The sequence below is a fragment of the Anser brachyrhynchus genome (genome assembly GCF_964034855.1).
Source record: "Anser brachyrhynchus genome assembly, chromosome: 2".
Taxonomy (NCBI): Eukaryota; Metazoa; Chordata; class Aves; order Anseriformes; family Anatidae; genus Anser; species Anser brachyrhynchus.
This window is the reverse complement of record NC_137695.1, coordinates 138,392,720-138,414,519: the sequence shown is the minus strand read 5'-3', so window position 1 is coordinate 138,414,519 and position 21,800 is coordinate 138,392,720. Positions and strand designations below refer to the sequence as shown.

At 43.1% G+C, this 21,800-nt stretch overlaps 1 protein-coding gene across 3 annotated transcripts in view; it reads left to right on the top strand.

The window, feature by feature from the left end:
- Positions 1–20,824, top strand: part of NIPAL2 (NIPA like domain containing 2) — a 48,806-nt gene extending 27,982 nt beyond the window's left edge. For 2 of the 3 annotated variants that reach the window (XM_080583145.1, XM_080583146.1), the window contains 8 exons: positions 913–972; positions 2,982–3,103; positions 8,675–8,771; positions 12,944–13,079; positions 15,462–15,550; positions 17,279–17,342; positions 18,651–18,745; positions 19,062–20,824. In XM_080583145.1, coding sequence (XP_080439271.1) covers positions 913–972; positions 2,982–3,103; positions 8,675–8,771; positions 12,944–13,079; positions 15,462–15,550; positions 17,279–17,342; positions 18,651–18,745; positions 19,062–19,156 — 758 coding nt within the window. In that variant the 3' untranslated portion in view covers positions 19,157–20,824. The remainder of the gene's footprint in view (positions 1–912; positions 973–2,981; positions 3,104–8,674; positions 8,772–12,943; positions 13,080–15,461; positions 15,551–17,278; positions 17,343–18,650; positions 18,746–19,061) is intronic. The other variant, XR_013947702.1, reaches the window with a different exon arrangement.
- The last annotated feature ends 976 nt before the right edge of the window (positions 20,825–21,800 follow it).

Sequence of the window (21,800 nt, the reverse complement as noted above, 5' to 3'; positions counted from 1 at the left end):
GAGCTTTTCAGCCTCTGTTGCCTCTCCTTAGAGGTAGATGCTCGAATGTTGCCTAATGGAATAGAGCCACCTCTCACAGGCGGCTGACAGTCTCACCCGTCTTAAGTCCAAACCCCTTCTCTAGCATGTGTCCACACCAAGCTGCTTACCAGAAACCCTGTCGTGATCACTGTGCTGCTGCTCACCCGCCCACCCAGAAGAGGCTGGGCTGGGAGCTGGCACCGGGGAGATGTGAGACCTGGACAAGGGAAAGGGTTGCCTGGACCCCAGAGGTCATTTCCAGGGCTTACTTCCATTTTTTCCCGTCTTCATTACAAGTCACTCTGGAAGACCATGGGCAGCACTTCTGTAGGGTATATATGCTAGCTCCCCCACCTGCTTGTTTGCAGACATCAAGACCAGTCTCTTAGCTCATTACAAATATTAAGTTTTTGCAGTGGCTTTCTTCCTCTCAGTTGTACTGCTGCTACTTCTCTTGCAAGCCTCTAATCCACTGAAGTCTAGAGAAGCAGAAATTTATCTCTCTGTGGGGCAAATTGTCTTAAGCAAGTCCATGCAGTAAACTGATGGTAAGATAGGGAGTGGAGCAGTAGGGCCGCTCAGTGCCCAAGTTTCCCCACGCTTCCAAGTATGACTGAATGAGGGCAGTTTATGCGGTGTCTGTGTGGGAGATGGGAAGGGTATTGCATCCCTGCAACCATCTAAGTGCCTGCTGGATGTGTTTAAAATCTTACAAAAACTGAGTGTTGGTTGGTTGCTGGAATGGACTCGTGTCTGGTTATATCGTGGTATGGTGCAACAACAACAGCCTTGAGATATATTTATTCTTGGCCCAGGGCAGCTTTTTGTTATAGCACTTGATATTCTATCATATATTTTTTTTAAAAAAATGTCTTTATAATTCTCTTCTAGGTACTGCATTTATTTCTGTCTTATTCCTAAAGCAGACCATGAGGGCTGCTGATATATTGGGTAAGTAAAGCGTTTGCTAATATGGACATGTGTGTTGCCATATGCTTAGCAAGCTGTAGCTCTCACGCAGCCCCCCACCTTCACACTCCCACTTCACCAAGCAAGTGTTTCGAGGCAGATACTTACAAATTTGGGAAGAGGTGACAAAAAGAGGGAGAATCTTCAATGCAAGTGAAAAAGACTGCACTCCCAAATCCTCTGCTCTTATAACCATAATTCATTCCTTATGTGTCCTTCTGCTCAAATTTATTTTCATTGTCTGCTTTTGCCTCTGAGGTTGTATTTAGTATTATCTTTATGAGTACGACACCATTCTAATAAAAACGATGATACTATTGAGTTATTCATTCAAATATAAGATTTTTTTTCTTACTGCATAGACATTGCACAAAAATTCAAGCCCAATTAAAAGTGACAACTTCCCTTTTGGTATTAATTTTATCACTTCAAAGAGCAAATAATCATGTTGTCAAGAGTTTTGTTGGGAAACATGGTCTTCATTGCAAAAGCATGTCAACTTTTTGTGCGTGTCGAAGGTTTTTTTGCATATCAAAACTGCCCTGCTCGTAATAGTGAGAGACAAGCAGATTTCAGGGTCTGGGATTTACACCAAGCCGTCTCGACAGGGACAGTGCACCTGATGTGGTCGTGGGGCACCTGGTATTGCTGTGGGGTTCCTAACATCTAGGCTTGTTTGTCCATACTATAACAAGGACATCCCAGCTGTTCTCATGAATGTTTTGGAGAGATTTGTTCAGTATTGTTCCAAGGATACTCTATAATATTTATTTAGGTTTGGGATCCAGGTTTGCCAACTCAGCTGCTACATTCAAAATACTTCCCCCCCCCAACCTGATCATGTTTCCCTTATGGCCTTATACATTGTGTGTTTCTTTAAGTAGCGTTCAGCACTGATTTATTTTATTTCTGTGAGTTAGACTTTGCAAGAAGGATTTAACAATGTTGCTACATTCCATAGGAATGAGCTGTATGATGGGAAATATGGTGATGTTTTTGCAAGCACATAAATATAGAACAGTTCTGCTTTTCCAAAGAAACTGTGTGCAATAGCAGTGCCAGCAAAGTCCTCCGGATGTGCTTTGTTTTGTATGCCTGAGCATTGTATTCCATACCAATTTATAGGTTTGCCAAGAATTTTAAAGATTAGTTGAAAAAAAATTGATTATCTAATATCTTCCTTAATCCAATACAGCTTATGAGCTCAGGATCAGCTCACTTCTATCTAGATACCTCAATGAACATCTGTGTTTGTCAGCTGGCTGTCCACAAAGCAGAACTTCCAGATTTTTATTAAAAGCACAATAATGTAAGTTTGACCTTGAAAAGGGGCCCCAGCAACCCAATGGCTGAATAGTTTTTTTGCAAATCAGCTTTTTATAAATCAGTTCATAGGTCTGCAAATGCATCAGGGAGTGGCCAAAATGTTGGCTTCGTGACAGCTTCACATAAGCATTGGACTGGAACATATCTGTTGCACTTAATGTTTCCAGGGCAGGTCTGTAGCTGGTGCAGACCTCTGTGACCACAGTGACTTCAGGAAAGCAGTGAATATTTGTGTTGGTTAATGATCTAGCTGTCTGCCTCAGTAAGCAACTTGTCTTTTCATTTTAGGAGAAGTTTATGTGACCAGCTTTGTGCCCGTGAGAAATACAAAGGATAGATTCTCTTTTGTCATGCACTTGGTATTAGAATTGAGCATATTGGAAAATGTGTTACTGCATTGGAACCCTAATCCATGAGGCTTTACTGAAAGCTTTTTTCATATTTCCAGAATCCTTTGGATCTTTAATAAAACCTATACTAGATATGTTGGGTCTTTATTAAAAATTATAATAGATAGGACCACAAATGCCAGGCAGTCCAAATACCTAAGCCCAGATCTGATTAAATGGACTTCAGTTTTCTTCTGGAAGCTATTTCCAAGTGATATGGAGAGCGATGACCATGATTATGTGTAGTACCAAAATAATGTTCCTTTTTCTTTAAAGGAGGAACACTGGCAGTAGCAGGGACATACCTGTTGGTGACATTCGCTCCAAATGTACCCCAAGAGCTCACAGCAAGACGAGTACAGAATAATTTAGTAAGCTGGCCTTTCTTGGTATATGTGGTGAGTATTTGGTTCACACTCCTCCTTAAATAAGAAGAACTGGGGTTCTTGGGCTTTTTGCAGTATTATAAATTAGTGCCAGAAAAACTGCTGCTGAAGATACATGCGTTGTTCCCTGTGTGGTTATCACAGGAGAGAGAGCAAATCTTTGAGTCATCATCCCAGTTCCCAAGCTGAAAATCTGACAAATCAAAAGATGTCTTTGGAGCCAGGGGAAAGTCACAGTTGTGCAGGACTGATGAGAAATAAAGATTTTATTTTTTAGTGGGCTTGAGGGAAAACCTAAACATTGGCACTGCTTATATTTCCTATGTAAGTGTTCATGCCACACTGTCTGCATATACATATTAGTTACAGTGCTTTCCTGGTATTTGATGAAATTCAGCTTTTGAAAATTAGGCTATGTATCCTCTTGATCCTGCTTTATTCTATCATATCACTCTGTTTTATCCCCATGTTGCTGAGGCTGTCCAAAAGGAGTTTTGTATGGAGCTGAAATGTGGAGAGATGGACTGCTTCACTGCCACTCAGGTTAATCTGAACCTGAGTTTGAATTCAAACACAAAAATACCATTTTGATTAAAGTATCCGTATACAAACTTCAAATTCCATTAATCTTCTTTGATGTATCTAATTAACATCAGGAACAAGACAAGAATGAGTAGGAGGAATTTCTCCCTCTCTTCCCCTCTGGAATGCTGAAAATTTGTTCCTCCAGATGAATGTGGAAGATGCAATATGGGAGTTTCAGAAGCGGTTACTTTTTTCCCAATACAGTGCCTCACGTGGGTTAGATTATTAGCACACAGGTTTTTCTCCATAGGAAGCTGAGTTAGAAAGCCACTGAGTCGACAGATTAAGGATCTTAATCTTTTAGCCAGCCTGCAGGCTTTCAGTGCATCTTAACTATCCGTGAGACTACTGATTAAGCAGAAAGTACACGCTAACACAAAAAAAAAGTTGATCCTCTTGCTCTATTTTTGTGTATTTTCAAAGCTCCCGAAAGTTGGCGATCCAGCTCAATGAAAGAAATTAATGATCATGCTCCCCAGATCATGGCACGCACTTTCAAATCAGGCAATGCCCGGAAGTTTTGGGGTGCTCAGTAAGATTATCTTCAGCCTCAGCAGGAGCTTCAGAAAATCCATGGAATTAGCAGAAGGAGAGGGACTCTTTTAGGAGGTGTTTCAGAACAGGAGGCTCAGTTGCTGCTTGCTGGAGGACCCTATCTTTTTCCTACTGAATATACCCTTCTACCATCCACTTCCACCTGTAGGTACCAAAACAGCCTGTCATTTTAGGCACCGACTTTGGACTGCTGCTTCATGCTTTTGTGTAGAGATGGTGGAGGGAGACAACTCTTCATCCACCCCCATTACACCAGAAATTTCTGTGCTGTCTGGTGTTCACATTTTCTTAAAGCTAACAGGTAGCTGAAAAAGAGCTTTTCCCTATCTGAGGACATTTTGACTTTGTTTCAGGAAGAACACAGTTGAATGCCTAGGAAGACTGTTCTGTATTCTTCTTAGGAGAAATTATAAGGAGGTGATGGGTAACCCCTGGACTTTCTTTCTCCTCCTCTCCCTTTTGCCTGCCTTAGCCAACGTGCAATTCTACATCATGGATTACAGGGGAAAATGGAGCAACTATACAGCAAGTCTTGTTGTCTCAACAACAAATCAAGCTTGATTTATTCCTTCTGCTTCCTGGATTCATCTGGTTTGAGCTTCTTGTGTCAAAAGAAAAGGGAGGAGTGAAAGGCTCCACAAGAGACCCTAAGATACCAGCCTGATTAGCCTGATATGCTGCTGGAAGTTCAAGCAAACCCTGCTGTAAACATGCTGTTTGGACAGGGAGCTAGCTCTTCGTATTTGTTTGTAAAATTTCTAGCACAGGTTGACTGCCGATGTATAAAAAAGCACAGCAGAAGTTGCAGAGTTTCCAGTATAAATATATATAGAGACAGTACAGCAGTGTAATGCAGTCCAACAGTCTTTCTAAAAGTAGCCCTGAAGTGTGGTCTGCTGAGAAATACAAAGCCCCAGTGGTACAAAATGTTCTGTGTGGGTGATAAACCATCCCCATGTGGCACTCCACTGGCATCAGAGGAGTTCTGCAGAAATAGCCTGTAGTTCCCACATGAGACAACTTTGAGTCACCTTCTGAGGCTTTGCAGTAGCATACTCATGTCTGAGCAAGAATCACTGTCCTAGCTTGCTTTTTTTCTTTTTTGTTTATGTGTGCTTTGAGTCACTACAGAAGACATCAATTATGGATGTAGCTCTTAGGCTTCCCTAAACAGTAGTGTAGCGAGCACTGGGTTGTTAATATTTAATCTCTGTAAAATCAGGTTCAAAGCATTTCTGCTTTTCCTTCAAAGTGCCTAGAAGACCCTCCTGGTTCATTGGTCCCTGTATTGCTATATGTCCCAGAAAAACTGTTGAGGCAGACAATGTGGTATTTTGTTCTGGTGCCTTCTGGTAATGCTTAGAAACATGGAAAACATCACAATTCTAAAAATGTTGATGATGTGGGCTTGAGGAGACTTCAGTACAGATTAGTTATAATAGTAAAAATGATTGTAAACAGGTCAAGTTCCTTCAGTTCCTTTAAGCAGAGTATATGAAGCTGTTACAATCTACACGCTTCCCATTCCTGGTCTCTATATTTAACAAGACCACAGCTATCGACTATGAGACCGAGCACCATTTCGGGTAATTCCCAAGACACAATCACAGGTAACAGCCAGTACGCCCCAGGAGGTCCTGTTGGGAGCCATACACTCCACTTCAGCGCAATGTCCTCCCCCTTGTCTGCTGATTCAAGGTGACCTGTTGGTGGGAGGAGGGATTTGGCTTCTGGGCAGTGTAAGGTGAGAAATAATTGCTTGATTTTTATGCTCAGAGTGCAAGAGCAGAGTTTTCTTGGTGGGTTTGTTAGCATTGGAAAGAGATGAGCTGATGACAGGATGAGGACCCACATGGATGGAGCTAGCAGTGGCAACATGCTTCAGCTGAGACTGGTGGTGCTCAGCACTACCTGCCACTCTGGAGGCTGGGGAAGAGGGTGCTGAGTGCCAGAGCTGGTGTTACAGAGCAGTTTGGGCTAGCAATGATCCCTGGGCTTGTTCTGTGGAAGATTGTTTGAAATTTAAGTGGTAGGGTAGGTAATGGTGCTTCCTTTTTCTCGTGTGGTGACTGGATCTATCACGGTCGTCATGGGGGAACAAAATGGATCAATACCTGAGGTGTAGCTAGCTGCTTACAGCAGGGCAGTCTCATGGGTTTAGCATACTCTGCGACAACCGGTCCCAGGGGCTGGGGGAGGCAGTGGGTGCCCAGGTTTGCACCAGCACCAGGGGAGCAGGTCCTGCAGGGTCCCTGTCCCCGGAGCACCACCCTGTGTGCCCGTCATGGAAGAGGACACCTGGGACATCTCTGGAGCTTCTTTCTTAGCATGGGTTCCTTTCCATGTGGGGGATATTTATTTAGCACAGCTTTCTTCCATTCTGTTAGCAATTGTTCACTGTCAAAATAGCAACTGAAGCAATCTGAAGGCTGTTGTAGCTGCAGCTGGGTAACATGATATTTCCCTCTGGTCCTAAGATGTGTTTGCCAGGGGCACAAACAGCAAATCTGCTACCTTTACTTCTCCTCTTGAGTTCCCTCAAAACCCTGTTGCAGTTTTCCACAGGGAGGCCAAGATGAACTCACAAGTCTTCAGTTCCTAGCATGACTTCTACCTCGTTTCCCAATTCAGACATAACCAGTGTTTTGCTGTTGAATGAAGATGCAGAGGCTGGCGAAGTTCCCTGGTGTGAGACTGAGGCAAAGGCCGCTTTTCTACCATATGACGTCCTGCCTTTCACCTCTGGGTGCAAGCCTGAGGGGAAGGGAAGTTGCCCTGGAGGGAGAGGAGAACAGCACTCCACAGGAGATTGCAAATATTACTGAACCAGGATTAGCCCAGGAATGCATTTTTTTAACCAGCAGCAAAATGCTTTCTTATATTCAAACAGTTTACAAAAACAAACAAACAAACAAAATCAATTTTTATTTTTTTTTTATCTTGTGATAAACACTTGTTGTTTTTATTTAAAGGAAGGTGGTATAAAATCCAAATTTGCATTTGTAATGTTTTGAGATGCAATTGTCTCTCAGCTGCCTTTGGGAGCCAGGGATCAGTGTGAAGGTAAATCAAAAGTGAATAGCCATGCAAATCAAAAGCATAGCTATGTTCTGTTCTTATTTTTGTACACTACTAAACTGGGGGAGGTGTGAGTGTGGTACAGAATTTTAGTTGCTAAATGTAGCTGATGACTGCTTTCCTAGTGCACTCATTCTCCAAAATGAGAAATTAGCTATGTTGCATTATATAACTGCTGCTGCGAACCGCTCAGTTGCTTCTTTTGAGATTTCAGCAGTACAACACCCAGATATTTTTTATTCTAGTGCTGGGTGAAGAGTGGAGTGGCATCATAAAATACAGAATGGCATGTTGGTGACGGAACCAAGGGGCGAGATATGAGGATTTTCTATGGCTTGTTCCACTGGTAAAACAATGAAAATAACCAGATACAGTAATGATGACATTCTTGTTTTCTGTCTAATTTTCCCCAGTTGATTACTCCCGATGTGCACAAACTTCTCTTTCTCCATGCAGTCTCTAAGTCACCCCTCAACACGGAGGTCCCAGCATTCCTGTTTTCAAAGCCTTCTGAGCTTCACGGGAGTTTCCTGGACTTGGAGTCCCTGTTTCCTTTAGGCAAAGAGAGGCATTTGGGCAACTGCCTTATGCCGTGGCTTGGAGGGGGAATACCCACACTTTTGAGCCGTGCAGAGCTGGAAGCTGAGTCGCTCCCCGGAGCCATTTCATCTGCCCAGCCTTTCAGCACAGAGAAGGGCGTAGTGGTGACTTGGGCAGCTGATAATAGCAGGGAGCTTCTGCCCAGATGATGATGCAATGAGACACGTTAACAGCAAGTCAGTAAATTTAACCGTCTGTCAGATGTTATTGAGGGAGCAAGTCTGGACCGTGCACAGCGTAAGGAAAACTGCTTCGGCAGCTGCAGATGTCCTGCAGTGTGGTCTGCTAGTGTGTCACTGAGCTTTTCCAGGTAGGCTCCTGACAGGTAGCCTGCGATTTGAGAACCACCACAGGAAATAAGTGCTTTCTCCATTATGATGTATGGCAGAAAGTCTGAGCAAAAAGACAGTGCTTTGGGGGATTTTCCGGAGTAGGATGGGGGAGAAGGGCAAAGAGGGTAGCAAAAATAATTTTGCTTGTCACAAGGAGTGACGCTAGCAATACCATAGCTAGGAGGAGAGGCTGCTGTTCCTCCAGGTAAGTAGGAGGAACTTGCTCTATAATTCCTTACTCTGTAGGAATTATAAACACAGAGGTTCTGTTAAAAATGTTTCCACTAAACATGGATATCTTTACTGTCATCTTAAAAAGTCTACCAGTGAGAAAATACAGCTAGAATTGCAAAAATGAGACATTTCAAAGACTTTGAATGAAACATTTATTACACAGCTTTACAGCTCTAACTTTCTTCTCTTTTATTTCCAGATTTTAGAAATTATAACATTCTGCATTCTCCTCTATTTTTACAAAAGAAAGGCTGTGAAGCACATCATGATTTTGTTAATGATGGTAGCACTACTGGGTAAGAGCATATTATTCACTTTAATGTTCTTGTCTGTTACTTGATGATTCCTTGTCATTCAGTCCCCCCAGCTAGTTTAGATTAGGGCCACTTCAAAGTAGTGTGCTGAAGGAGAATCACTGAAACATTTCACATCATTTTGCTGTGGTCTTTTTGAAGAGAAAAGCCAATTATGGAACATAGTTTCTGTGCTTATTGCTGGGACTATTTCTTTTTACAGATTTCCTTATATGAATATGGTGTGTGCAAGCGTGCTCTGAACCTTTTTTCGCTAACAATTTGACTTTAGATCTTAGGGAAGCAGACTGCTTGAAACTTTGTTTTGTAGAACAGGCCTAGCTGTGAAAATCAATTCTGTAAACCAGGGCAGTTTAAGACTTTGTAGGCACACTGTAAGCATATGCAGTGATACCCCATGTCTGTATGGGAACTTTTCTTTGAAGTATCTATGCCTGTTTGCATATGCAACATTTGTACTTTACCACCTTTCTGGAAGAATAACAAGAATTCAGTTTGCCCTCTGATTCATGGTGCCACCAGAAAACAATCAATACCCAGAGAAAAAAGGGAGGTCATTTTACCAGACAATTTTCAATAAAGTCAAATTTGAACCGGTTTTGAAAAATGTCAGGAGGCTGTCTCTAAAGTTCTGCTTGCAGGTGTATATTAAGAATTTGCTGAGCCCATATCTTCTCCCATCTTTGTCATGTAAACTTGTCTATGAAACCCTGATGGGACACCACATTTTTCTGGTTGAAGTGAAAGGTGTTTGAGCTGTGCCACTGAAGTCAATGGTTGTCTTTTCACTGAGATCAGTGAGGGCATGTATGAGCCTGCAAAGACCTACAGACCATGTTTCTAGTGGAGGTCGTCCAAGTTGTTTTGATTAAACTAAATTTCAGTAAAGTTTACCGGTTACACTATTTAGATGTAACTGAATTTGAAAAACCCTTGCAGGTTTATCAGCCACCTTCCTCCAGATCCCTGCCTGGTTTCTTACCCAGATGAAAAGCTCAGACTTTCTTTCAGATCTACCTTTTTGGGACAGTCCACCCATTAAATTTCCCAGCACCGAGAACATTAAGGTCAGCAGCTCTGCAGGACCCATGAAGGATTTCCTTGCTCCCTGAATGAGGAAGAGACCGAAGAGCCCCCAAAAGCTGTCAGTCTAACTGCTCTTGGTTTAGAAGAGAGCGTGTGAGCCCAGCCAACCCTCAGCTCCTAGCACGGGGTCTGGCAGCTCTGGCAGAGCTCGCAGGGTTTTCAGCTGTGCCGTGATGCTGGGCGATGAGCCTGAAGATCTCAGGATGGATTTCCACACTCAACTGATGCAGTTTTGGGCAGACCCACCAGGAAGGCTGCTCTGGGCTAAGTCTAGGAGACCTGGTCCTTCAGGCTGTGAAGCCTTGTGTGCTTATTTTGCTGTGGAGCCTTCCAGCCCTGATGCCACCGGTGCCAAAGGGACACGAGGGGCTGATGAACAGCAGCGGAGCTGCAAACCCATGCCCCAGCACGCACAGACTGCAGCTTGGTGGTCAGGCTGAAATCAAGCAAAAACAACAACTTCAGCTGGTGGCTGCTGAGGTTTTGGTGGGCATATGCAGCTTCAGGAAAAATGTGTCATTATTTCTGCTCTGTTAGAAAAGAAACAAACAAATCCGGGTTCATGGGAACTTTTGAAATCCTGACAATTCCCTTGAGCAGGAAATCCAGAACTGTGGCTGGCTCCAGCTCTTGCAGCTGTCTTGGTGCCTGGTAGTCCCTGCAAAGCCCCACCGCTTCGTATCTGACTTTGTGCTGGGCAAAGCCATGGGATGCTGAGAGGGGGCTCCAAACCATCCAACACGTTCACTGTCCTTGGAGGGCCTGGCTGCAGGAGAGGCAGACAAGGGTGGGAGTCTCCATGCAGAATATTCTCAGGGGCAGCTTCTGGAAGGGGATTTCTTCCTTTTTTAACATCTGAATAGATACATTCTCAGTGGAGGGTTCATACAGATGTAAATAAGATGTAGAAAGGTTTCTTTAAAGAGAAGGCAGCTTTTGTGTTTCATTGGATATTAAAGCTGCTTTCATTCTGAAGAAAGTACGAAGGTGATTGTAAAACCTGAAAATATTTTGCTTACTGTAAGCCTGCAAGTTCATTTGGTGAGAATTATCTTACCTCATGTATATACTGGGAGTTATCATAAGTTTGGAGGGAAATATTTCAGATTAAAGTGGGATTTCTGAGTTTCCTGCTCTAACAGCTGGAAAGTGACATCATTTGTCATGCGAGCTTTGGGGGGATTGTTTTATCTGAGACAGAAAAACCATTTCCGAGGTTTTGAAACCTGTTCCAGGGCAACATTAACTAAAAGAGCATCCCAAATTTCAAACAAACCAAAACCAAAACAACAACAACAAACAACATAAACCAAAAAATCCTTACACTTTTTTTTTTTCTGATTTGTATTTATTTTTTTAACTATAAGGGTTAGAAACTGCCCCTTCATCAGGAAGAATTTTTCAGCAATCTTTACTCTTAGTTGGACAATTCAAACCACTGATTTTTACCTCTAAGTGTTCTTTTACAGTAAATAACTATTCCATGTTACAATGCAAATATCAGTTTCTGTGGAGGTGGGGCTTGGGTGCATTTTTTGGCTTTTTATCATATCATCAGCCCCAGTACAGGCTAGGATTTGACCTGCTCTGCTCACTTTTACTGCTGTGTTTGGTAAACCACACCACCTATTTCAATTACTGCGCAGGAGGTGAAGCACTAGGTGCAAAGGTTGTCATTAAAGCAGCGAGTTTCATGATGGGGAGCAGGATCATCACCAGCTGTACGCAACTCTTAAACTCCTCCTGAACTTTCGGACTTGCTGTAAGAAAAAGGCTTGAAATCAAAACCCCAGACCTGAATCCATTCCTCTTCCCCCACCTTTTCTCCCAGCCCCTGGCCTGAACTCTTTGCACAGTGCAGCTCTCCTTGCCAATCTGAATTTTTGCAGCGAAAGGAGGATGAATCAGACACCGAAATCCAACACCCCCCAGCTCTGGAAGAGGGTGGAACTGGATCCCAGCTGGGGGACGGTGCTCCTGACTATGAATTACCTCTCTTCGAAGGTCATCTCTGCACCCTGATTCTTCTTACCATTTTTAGTTTGTTTTGAATTTGTTACGTTTTCCTTGCAGTAACCACAGCCTACTCGGTTTTGCTTCAACAAACCAAGAGCGCTCTCCAAAAGGAAATCTAAAGTAACTCTGAGCTCAGCTGTCAGCCCCTTTTCCAAAAGATGTGCATTGCAAAACTTCTCTGCCCTGGTGACATACATATCAAAAGCATTGTCTGCTTTCTTTTACAGGGGACTTTTTGGTGGTGATGCACTGACAGTGACTAAATGGATTGAAAACGCACTATTTTGGGGGCTAGATCCAGTGACGGTCTTAAGAGCCTGGCCCCAGAAATGCAGTGCAGACCCCTGCGTTTGCTACCTGGAATCTGCACGTAACCTGTGGGGAGAGTTAGGTCCTTGGTGACGTGATCCCAAAAATCAGCTCTGACCTGCTTTGACCATCTCCTGTCTCAGCAGAGAACTCCTGAGGGCGAGCAGCTATTTTTGGCTGCTGGTGTCACAGGCAGGGTGCAATCAGGTGTCCCAGCTGCTCAGCATGGATAAGGAGACCTCTCAGCCCCTCTGCTGAATAATGCAATAAGGGCTCCAAATTAGCAGCTGGGGCTAAATAAAGTGTGTCTGGGAGACGTGGAGGCTGTTGTAGAACCTCTGCCTGGTAGCCCAGCATTTAGGGCATGTGCCCAGCAGTGGGAAATGGATGCAGTTCTTTCCTCGACCGCAGCTCAGCCTCTCTCTCTCACACGTATACACAGTACCACCTTGCAAGGTTTTATCAGGCTCTAACCTCAGCCACTCTGGGGAAACCTGGGGCAAATGCAGGGTGGCAGACTCCAGTGCTAAAAGAACTGGAAAGCACAACACACGTGGAGTTAAGATCGGTCGGAGTTTAGGCAGTAATTTAGCGAGTGTTGATAACATCACACACTTGATTTTAGGTGCCCAAACTCTACCTCAGTGTCTCTTAAGCTATCAAGCCTGTGGCACCTCTCTCACTGATGCTCTGAGGTCACTGCTGCAAATCCTGCCCTGCTAATTTTTCCCTTTCCCTTTCAGCATCGCTGACGGTCATCGCTGTAAAGGCTGTGGCCAGCATGATAACGCTCTCTGTGAAGGGGAAAATGCAGCTCACTTATCCCGTTTTTTATATCATGCTCATTTTAATGGCAACTTCTTGTGTTTTCCAAGTCAAGTAAGTGAGTTTCTACTTATCTCTTAACCTTTGTACCCGTTTATATGTCAGTGCTGTTCCGTACTGATACTGACTCCAGATACAAGTTGCACTTAAAGGTAACAAATTCCTGACAGAGCCTTGACAGATGCATGAATTGCCTGCAGCTGATTATATTGTTTATTTAGGCTTTATTTCTCAGTTTATAATTGATTAATTACACAGATGCTACCTCCTCTCATTATCACCTCATACGAGGTTTTCCCAAGCGTAGTTCTTGTTTTGGCACAGGTACTGGACTCGTTAAATGAAATTTATGTTCCTGATACTTTTTTTTTGGTTACTTTCAGAAATCTTCATTGTTGAATACTCAAATGGCCCCATTTACCCTCATTATGCACCTCTTTTCCTTAGCTTATGTTACTGATTGGACTGGAAGAGAGTTTACCCTCACTATCTCCCCGCTTCTGTTAAAACTGCATGTTGCTCTTTGCTATCCTCTATGTCTGTAGTTTTTTTTTTGGAAATAGTTAGCTTTTGGTGAGCGGGGGACATCGGAGTTTTCCCTGCTGGCCTCTGGCCTGTTAAGTGATTGTTTTATGCTGCCTTTGCAGATTGCTGGGGGTGGCAGCCTGGTAAAATATGACTTGCAGCTGAACAGAGGGTCCATTCCCTTCATGCTGGTCCCTGCACTTCAGGTGCTGATAGCATCATTCAGTAATCTCATCTAGACTGCTCCAGTGTTTACTTGCATGATTATTTTCCGGTGGAAGAGCCAACCCAGCTTTCCCGTGGCAGAACACACCATTCCCATGTGGGATCAGAAAGCCTCTGAGTTATTGTGCAGTGACTCTCCATGGCTGAGTCAGGAACTCCGCTGTAACAGATAATGGAGTGATTTACATCCAGCTTGTCTTTGCACTGGGAGAATGGCTCAGGGCATTTAAAATAGGAAATAAAAGTTTGGTAAATAGGAAGCTGCTGAATTAACCTCTCCTTCTTGCCAATTCTTTCTTTCTTTTGCTGGGTCAAAATTAAAATGTGCCCATTTCATTCCCTGAAGTCAATGTCTCTTCTACTCTCCTCTGTTGGACACGTTTTCTAATGGAGACAGTGCTGTCAGTCTAATTTTTTCATTTTATTTGTTTCTTCTCTTATTTTATTTGACTGTCAGGTTAGCTTACGGCAGCCTGGGCTGCTACATCCTCCTGGATTCAGTGCTGGGCCTTGGTATCACTATTTTAGTCCCTGTGACCGAGTTTGTTGCAAATGGGAGAAAATAATGAGGTGTTTTCAATGACTTCAAAATCCTGACTATCCTGTGGATATGTAGGATTTCTTTATTTTTAAAGCACCATGGAGACTGTTCAACAGTTGCTAAAATAACCATGCAATTACTTTAATGGCTAAAACAGATCCAAGCTTGGATTTTTACTGTTCACATATATTGTACCAGTGAAACATTTAAGTGTGGGTCTTTTTATAGATTTTGAATACACTCTGCAGTCCCCTGATTTTTCTCTTTCGGTTTGAAATTCCCTGTTCATATAACGGAGTATCTGTTGGTGCATCCGAGAGTTCGCACTCATGATTCATCACCTCGTGGGTACATGTTGATAGCTCTGGTCTCCTTACAAGTGGGTTAATGCTTTGGCTTTTTGGTCCACTGTTGCAGACTGTGTGGGCTGCTCCATGACCAATGTTATGGTCCTGCAGGTTTCTCTGCAGTTTAGGCTCATGTGGTCCTGCACGCTCTTGCCTCACCCTTCTGGTGAGGGTTTGTGTCACCTTTCTGAGGAGGAAGGCAGAGTTTCCAACCCGAGGCTTGCAGCCACCTCTCTGGACTTTCCTGGCAGGACAGAGCGTGTCTGGGGTGTGATTGCATGGATAAACATACAAATACGTGTTTTAGCCAAGTTGGATGGAGCAGCAACAGCAATGTGGGTTTCAGCTAAGTGAAACAGTTCCTATGAGGACTTGTACACATGTCCATGCTGGAAATATACCCTTACACAACCTGTTTAATTTAGAGTGACTTGTCCCTGGCTGCTTGCAGGCAGCACTGCTTCCAAGAGCTGAGGCACACCATCGGCAGCAATACCCGAGCATTCCTCCCTTATCTGTGGCGGACAGTTTTTCCAGCAGTGCTTCAAAGGTCTCTCCAATGGCAGTCTATGGCCAGAAGAATCCACTCCAACCTTCTTGCTTTGCCTTATTTGTTTGTACTCTGCAGCAGAGTCAAAACCAGAAAGTAAATTCAATACACATACCCATCTGTCAAGGGCTATTTGCTGTCGTGGTAAGAAATGGTCACACTTATTGAACTAACAGAAACTGGCTAACTTTACTTAAAGTGCAATGAACATCCTGCAGCCATGAGGTGCAATGACGCTTGTTTTCTAGGTTCTTGAATCAAGCGATGCATCTGTACGAAGCAACAGCAGTTGTGCCCATTAATTTCGTGTTCTTCACCACGAGCGCCATCGTTTCAGGTTGGTTCCCGGCCTTCTGTCTCTACAAAATGATTTCCTACACACCAAGTTTTCAAAGAATCACCGTCTCTGAACAGGACCACAAACCACTCATGTTTGTCTTCACCAAAAGTTTTTCCTAAATGACAGGTGTTTATGTCCTGAAAAATGAGTCAGTTCCCAACTTTCAAAGCAAAATAAAAATCATCAAATTCTAGCATTTCCAGAATTGATATGTACAGCTTGCTGTGCCTTGCTGGCTTACTAGAATTACCTGCATTTATCTTAGCCTCATCCTGACATCCAGCAAATGCATTTACCATGTGCACGCCAGCCTCCCTGTATCCGAACTGGTAGAGTAATTTTAACAGCCTGGCAAACTACTCAAATGACAACCAGCTGTGTTTCATAGTAGTTAGTGTATATTCAGTTTCAGAAGGTGGAATTCTAGGTTAAGTGAAGGAAATAAAATGACTCCAAAGGCCTTTTAAGCATTTAACATTTTATTCTGGGTGAGAACTCTGAACTCGGTGCTGTTAAAGAGGGACTGCAAATCTTGGAAATGGTGCGGAGTGTAAGAACACGAGCAGGGAGGACGACTAAGATGCTGTATCAGCAATGAGCCAAAATGCTCGTGTTGTTATAACATTTATGACTCATTTTAACACGCACTGGGGGCTTTCCTGTCATTGCTGCGCAGGAGTTTCTCATGCAGAGCTGCCATTAATGAGAAGGGGAGTTAGCTTCGTGCACAGATTGCCTCGGCACCTGTGTTAGAGGAGACCTACACTTTGTGACTGAGAAGAGACTTTCGCCAAAAGGGGGTTGCATTCTTGCAGCCATATGGGGAATTTGGCCTTGTGCCTCCTTAAGAGATCAAGTACCTATTCAGGAATGGCTTAATAGCTTTGAGACTGGATACACATGCATTTGCACCAGGTTTGTTAAACCAGTGTGGGGCTTAGAAGAACAAGCTCTGCTGAATCTTGGTGGGGTGTTTGTGGAAGATACCTCCTCTCGTGATTCCCCCATCCCGATCTGCAGCCTTTGAAGATACAGTCATGCTTCTGTGGCTTTGGTTCACACTCTGGTGTTTCTAAGCAAAACTATGCTCATCAGTGGTTTAAAGCTAATATACTTGGCTGTGAACTGGGGCAGCTGAGATCCAGATACACATCTGGTTCTGTCACCTCCACTGCAGAGGTGCTAATTCCTGTTAGAGGGGTGACCAGAAGAGTTAGTGATCCCTTCAGCCGGAGAGATTTGGCAAACTTGGCTGCTGGAGCCTTTAATTCGGTGTAAACATCAGGGACACAGCTAGTTATCGAAAACCTGTTCCCAATTGTAGCTAAGATGTCCACATGGTCTGTTGGAGTGGCTTAACTAAATCCACGAAGAACCTGTTAGCTGTACTGGTACGACTCTGCTTGCGAATAAGACCTTGAGTTTGACCTGCATAAAAACTGTTGCTGACAATGCAAAAAAATACCTGCATCTGTGCAGTTATTAACACAGCACATGCTCCAACCTGATAGACTAAATCTTCTCCAGTCCCTTGCAGTATCTCGAGAAAGCCTAGATAATGGAATATGGGCACATAATGTGAACCCACAGCTACGTGTATTAATACCATATTTGGGATTTTTTTTCTCCACTTGAGCATGACACTGCTCGTGACCCTCCCAGCTGTAATTCATATCACTTGGAATCCAGTCAAGATCTGCAATTCTTGTTTCTGTCACATTCCAGGGGTCATATTTTATCAGGAATTCCAAAGTGCAGCTTTGCTGAGCGTGTTCATGTTTCTGTTCGGGTAAGTGTGTCGGCCTAAAATCTGCACTAATGCTTCTACTGCAACAGCACTGCCTCGCAGAACCCCTTCTTTTCTCAGTAAGAAGAAACCTGTCTTGTTACTAAAATATTATGGAATAGCCATTATAGTAGGATAAAAAAACATTAAAGGAAAGATTAATATCTGTGCTTTGGGGGTTTGGAGGCCTGGCTTTGAATCCAAATATGTAAAAATGTGAGACACTTATGAACTACTAATCCCATGGTGGAATGAAAAACCAGCAGCATGTGTTCCTCCTGCAGGAAGGAGAAATCACTGCTCTCTACCAAAGATCATGTTTTAGGAGGTGCTGATACAACTGCAAGGAATCTCCTTCCCTGTTACCTTCCACGTGCGTGTCTGGCTGCCCTTTGCTGCCATTAGGTGTGGGCAGTTCTAGGAGCTGCTTGCTTACAAGGGTCTCCCTGTGCCAAGGAAGGCACAGCATGTCTGCTGAAAGGTTCAGAGCATGCTAAGAAGCTGCTGACAATGCTTGAAGAAGGCCCCAAGTGTTGTGAGAGCGGAGATCTGCTGGCTACCAGCACAGTAACAACTCAGAGGACAGGTGAACATTACTCGAGGGTGGGTGTGAGATGGCTGAAAGCACCTCCCAGAACTGCTGGACCTGTCTTGCTACCAAGCTGTCAAACAGCTCGGGCTGACAGCTGCAGACATCTCCATCCTCTGCAGTCAGGCTGGGGTAGGTGCACAGACCTGCGATGCTGTTTGACTGCTGGAAAAGCGACAGAAAACGGAGATGAGCAAATTCAACCCAGGTATTTGGCAGGCAGGAAGTAGCGATCGTGTGTCCAGCACAGAGCGGATAGAAGATTTATCCGAGTGTAGCAGTTTCTCATTGCTCCTGGCTTACAGCTTGCCCCTGAGACATGCAGTCGAACGAGAAAAACAACAGAGATGTTGACTGTCTGCAACAAGCCTGAGTTGTTGATGAAATTGCAAATGCTAGAGTGCTAGTTTAGATGTTCTGAGAAGATTTGCTCAGGGATTCAAAGGCTGCGGTCTCACACTCGCAGGCATTTGATTAGGTATACATTACTGAAAGTGTAATTTTGTCTGCGGAGCCTTTGGAACCGATTGTAAAGCTTCAGGAGGCAAAAACTAGTCTGACAGGGAGCCCAAGATGAATTTATACAGCTGCCAGGAAGGAAAGTTTCTTTAAAAACTAGCAGCTCGGGTTTGGAAGTCCTTGAAAAAGAAACATGGGAAAAGATTCTCATCTCAGATGCAGTGAGCTGTTTCTAATAATACGATGCCACTGTTATTTTGCAGGTGTCTCCTATCTTTCCTTGGTGTATTTGTAATTGCAAGAAATAAAAAAGAGGAGCATTTACAAGTTCCTTATATTGACTGTGGACGTATTCCTGGTAAGTAGGGCTTTTTTTTCTGTCTCTCTGTTTAAAAATGAGATATCAGATAATGGAATGACCTGGGAGAGTTGAGTCAGAAATGTGCTCTAGTTGCATTTAAAAAATATACTGTTCCCTTAATTTCTATTCCTGTTCCCAACAGATTTTTCAAAGAATTTTTCAGAGTTTTTCCAAGCTATTGTTACAACCAGTCAAATGAAAACAATGATTATTGGAGCAAGGAATGTTTAAATGATGGATTGGTGGGGGATTTGTTTTATTAAAATTCTTCACAGAGTTGTTGTTTTTCCCTTCTCTCACCCCATTTCCTTAGGACAAAAATTGACAGGCAAAATACAACCAGATTCTTATAGTTCACGCTATGGCACTTTGAATAATGAAGATGACTCGGTGAAAACTCAGAGCTGAAAGAAGAAAGCACCTTACCTTCCATTTTATGAGAGGAACAGCACTGGAACAAGAATTAGCAACACCTTTTCATTGGACATATTCCAGTCGACGTTGAATTCAATTCCTGCATGTTGATGAGTCATGACATTATTTAATCCTACTTAATTTATCCCCTGGCTGTCCCAAATGTGTTTTGAAGATAAAGCAAGCCTTAAGAAAAACTAAATAACCGTTAATGAATCTGAACATTCTCATAGTATAAATGCCTCTTAGTGATGACTGGGGATATTTTTAGAGCTCTAATTGCCTAGAAATGCAAATAGGTGCATAAAAGGATTTTAAAATTTGCTTTTGAAAACCCCCAGATGTGCACAGATGCTTAAAGACAAAGATGGGAAATGAGGAGGATTTTCATAAGAGACTTCAAAGTATTCTGCTGTATGTCTACTACCTTTAAAAATCTGATCCTTCCTGTCCATGAGTCAAAAATGTAGGCATATATGCAGTATGCATAAACACGTATATACATTTTTATTATGTGCAGAGGGAAAATCATGATTATCTTCTGCCATCAGACATTCTCTTACCTTCAAAGGCAATAAACACTTGTGTGAGAAGAGGGAAGGACAAGAACATTTGTCACAAACATGGGCACAGGCACACATGCACGTATTTGTGCGGCGCCCAGCCAAGGCAGAGCTGGGGAACCTCGTGTGACATTTAACATCCCCCCCATGCTTTGTGCTCTGGGCTGTACTATATGTTAGTATAGCCTAGTCCGAGGTTTAGCCCCTGTTTTCAGGAAAACGGGGTTTTAATGATGGAAGTGCAAATTTCTGTAGAGGAAATGTGGGACCCAGGCTCCCTCTCTTGATGCATCTTGAAAAATATTCTTAAAATAGCAAAGTAGGGCAAATCCACCTCCTTGCTAAACCAGTGGTTATCCTGCATGAGGAAAGGCTGTAAAACAGGGTCACAAGAGTCACTGCACATTTTTTTCTTCATTAAATGGTAATTTCTACACTCATTTGAAGAGCTGGCGGAGATGGGGACCATAGCAGAAGTGTTCGAGTCTGGGAGGTCACAGCATCCCTCAGTCCCAGCCTTCTGGAAAGAAAGCTGCTTCTGGGCATTAGTTGTGGGTCCATTCACCCCTGCCTGGTAACACTGATGTACCTCAACCAGCACAGCAACACTCAGACACCTGCTCTGCAGAAACAGAGTGCTCTTGATAAGTGTTCGGTACTAACCTTCAAGTCTTGGACAAGATAATTTTTTTGGGTCTGGATTAATCTGCCATAATGGATATGGGCCACAGGCTGTGTGTGTTTTGTTTCAGTGGGATATGATGAAATGAGCTCTCTCACTCTCTCTTTCTCTCACTCTTTTCTTTTTTTTGTTTTATTTTTTAATTTATTTCATTTTAAAACAGGTACAGTCAAGGAACAATAGGACAGTTCAACTTCAAACAAAGTGCACACGGATCTGTAGTTTTTCCTATGCAGCAATGTCCTGGCAGCCAGGGCTTGGGGGATTTGCGAAGTGCTTTTTCAGCATGGACCTTTTCCAGCTGGCACAGGACAAGACTCAGGGTCTGCACCTTGCTTGTACCAGCTGCCTGCCCGTGGCCTTCCTTTACCCTCTTACAGTTTGAGTTCAAGTTTCTAAAGCTTAAAATGCAAAACACACCTGATTATGTATGCTTTCTCTGGGGAATAAGGGCATGCCTATATGCCCTCTATGCCACTTGCCTCTTGTAAGTCAAATTTAAGCCACTTTCTAATTCTCAAGTGAGACCATGTGCTAAAGATGGAAATAGGATGCCTGTAGTTTTTCATTCGATGACCTGGGAAATAAAAGTGGGGTGGGTGGGAGAAAGGAGTTGGTTTTGTTTCTTTTTTAAATTGTTGGCCTTGGGCTTCTTTCTGAAATCTGTCTCCATGATTTAGGAGGGAAATTATAAGGAGGAAATCATAAGGTCTATCAGGCATAGGAATTTCTCTTCAAGGCAGGAAATAATGTAAAAATCTATGGCAAAAGTTATTATTTATTTCAAGCTACCCTATTTCTTCTCAAACAACACTTCCTTTCTTCCTATAGGTTTATACAAAAACTAAAGGGTTAAAAGGTTTTCTGTAAACTTGAATGTAATTAAAAATAATTATAGAGCAAAACACTGGCAGGAAATATGTGCAATTAAAACTTGTGATTTGACAGAATTTTTGAGATGTGAGCATGTTCCAACAAATTAACATATCACAGGGTCAGAGAAACTCAATGATGAAAATTTATTACTGCTCTCCAAAGAAAGGGACGTGATTTGTTTCAAGAATCAGTTTCTAATCAATGCCATTTTCAGATTTTACTTGTGACACGTAGGTGACAAGCAGCACAGACAAATGCTTACTAAAAAAAAAAATATTTCCCTGGAACAGAGAAAAGTCCTTGGAAGCCTTCTCTTTACCAGTGAGCTATTTTCTTGCAGTGTTTTTCCTGACATCATATACATGGGCCAGATACAAACTGTGAAACTTGCACCTGCAGACTGAACTTTCTTGAGTTCCGTGGGATCTGAGGAAAAAATACTGAAGGAAGAAGGCATGGAGGACAGTCAGCATCTCACGTGGTCCCAGCTGGCTCCAGCCTGGGATTTCTGACAGAC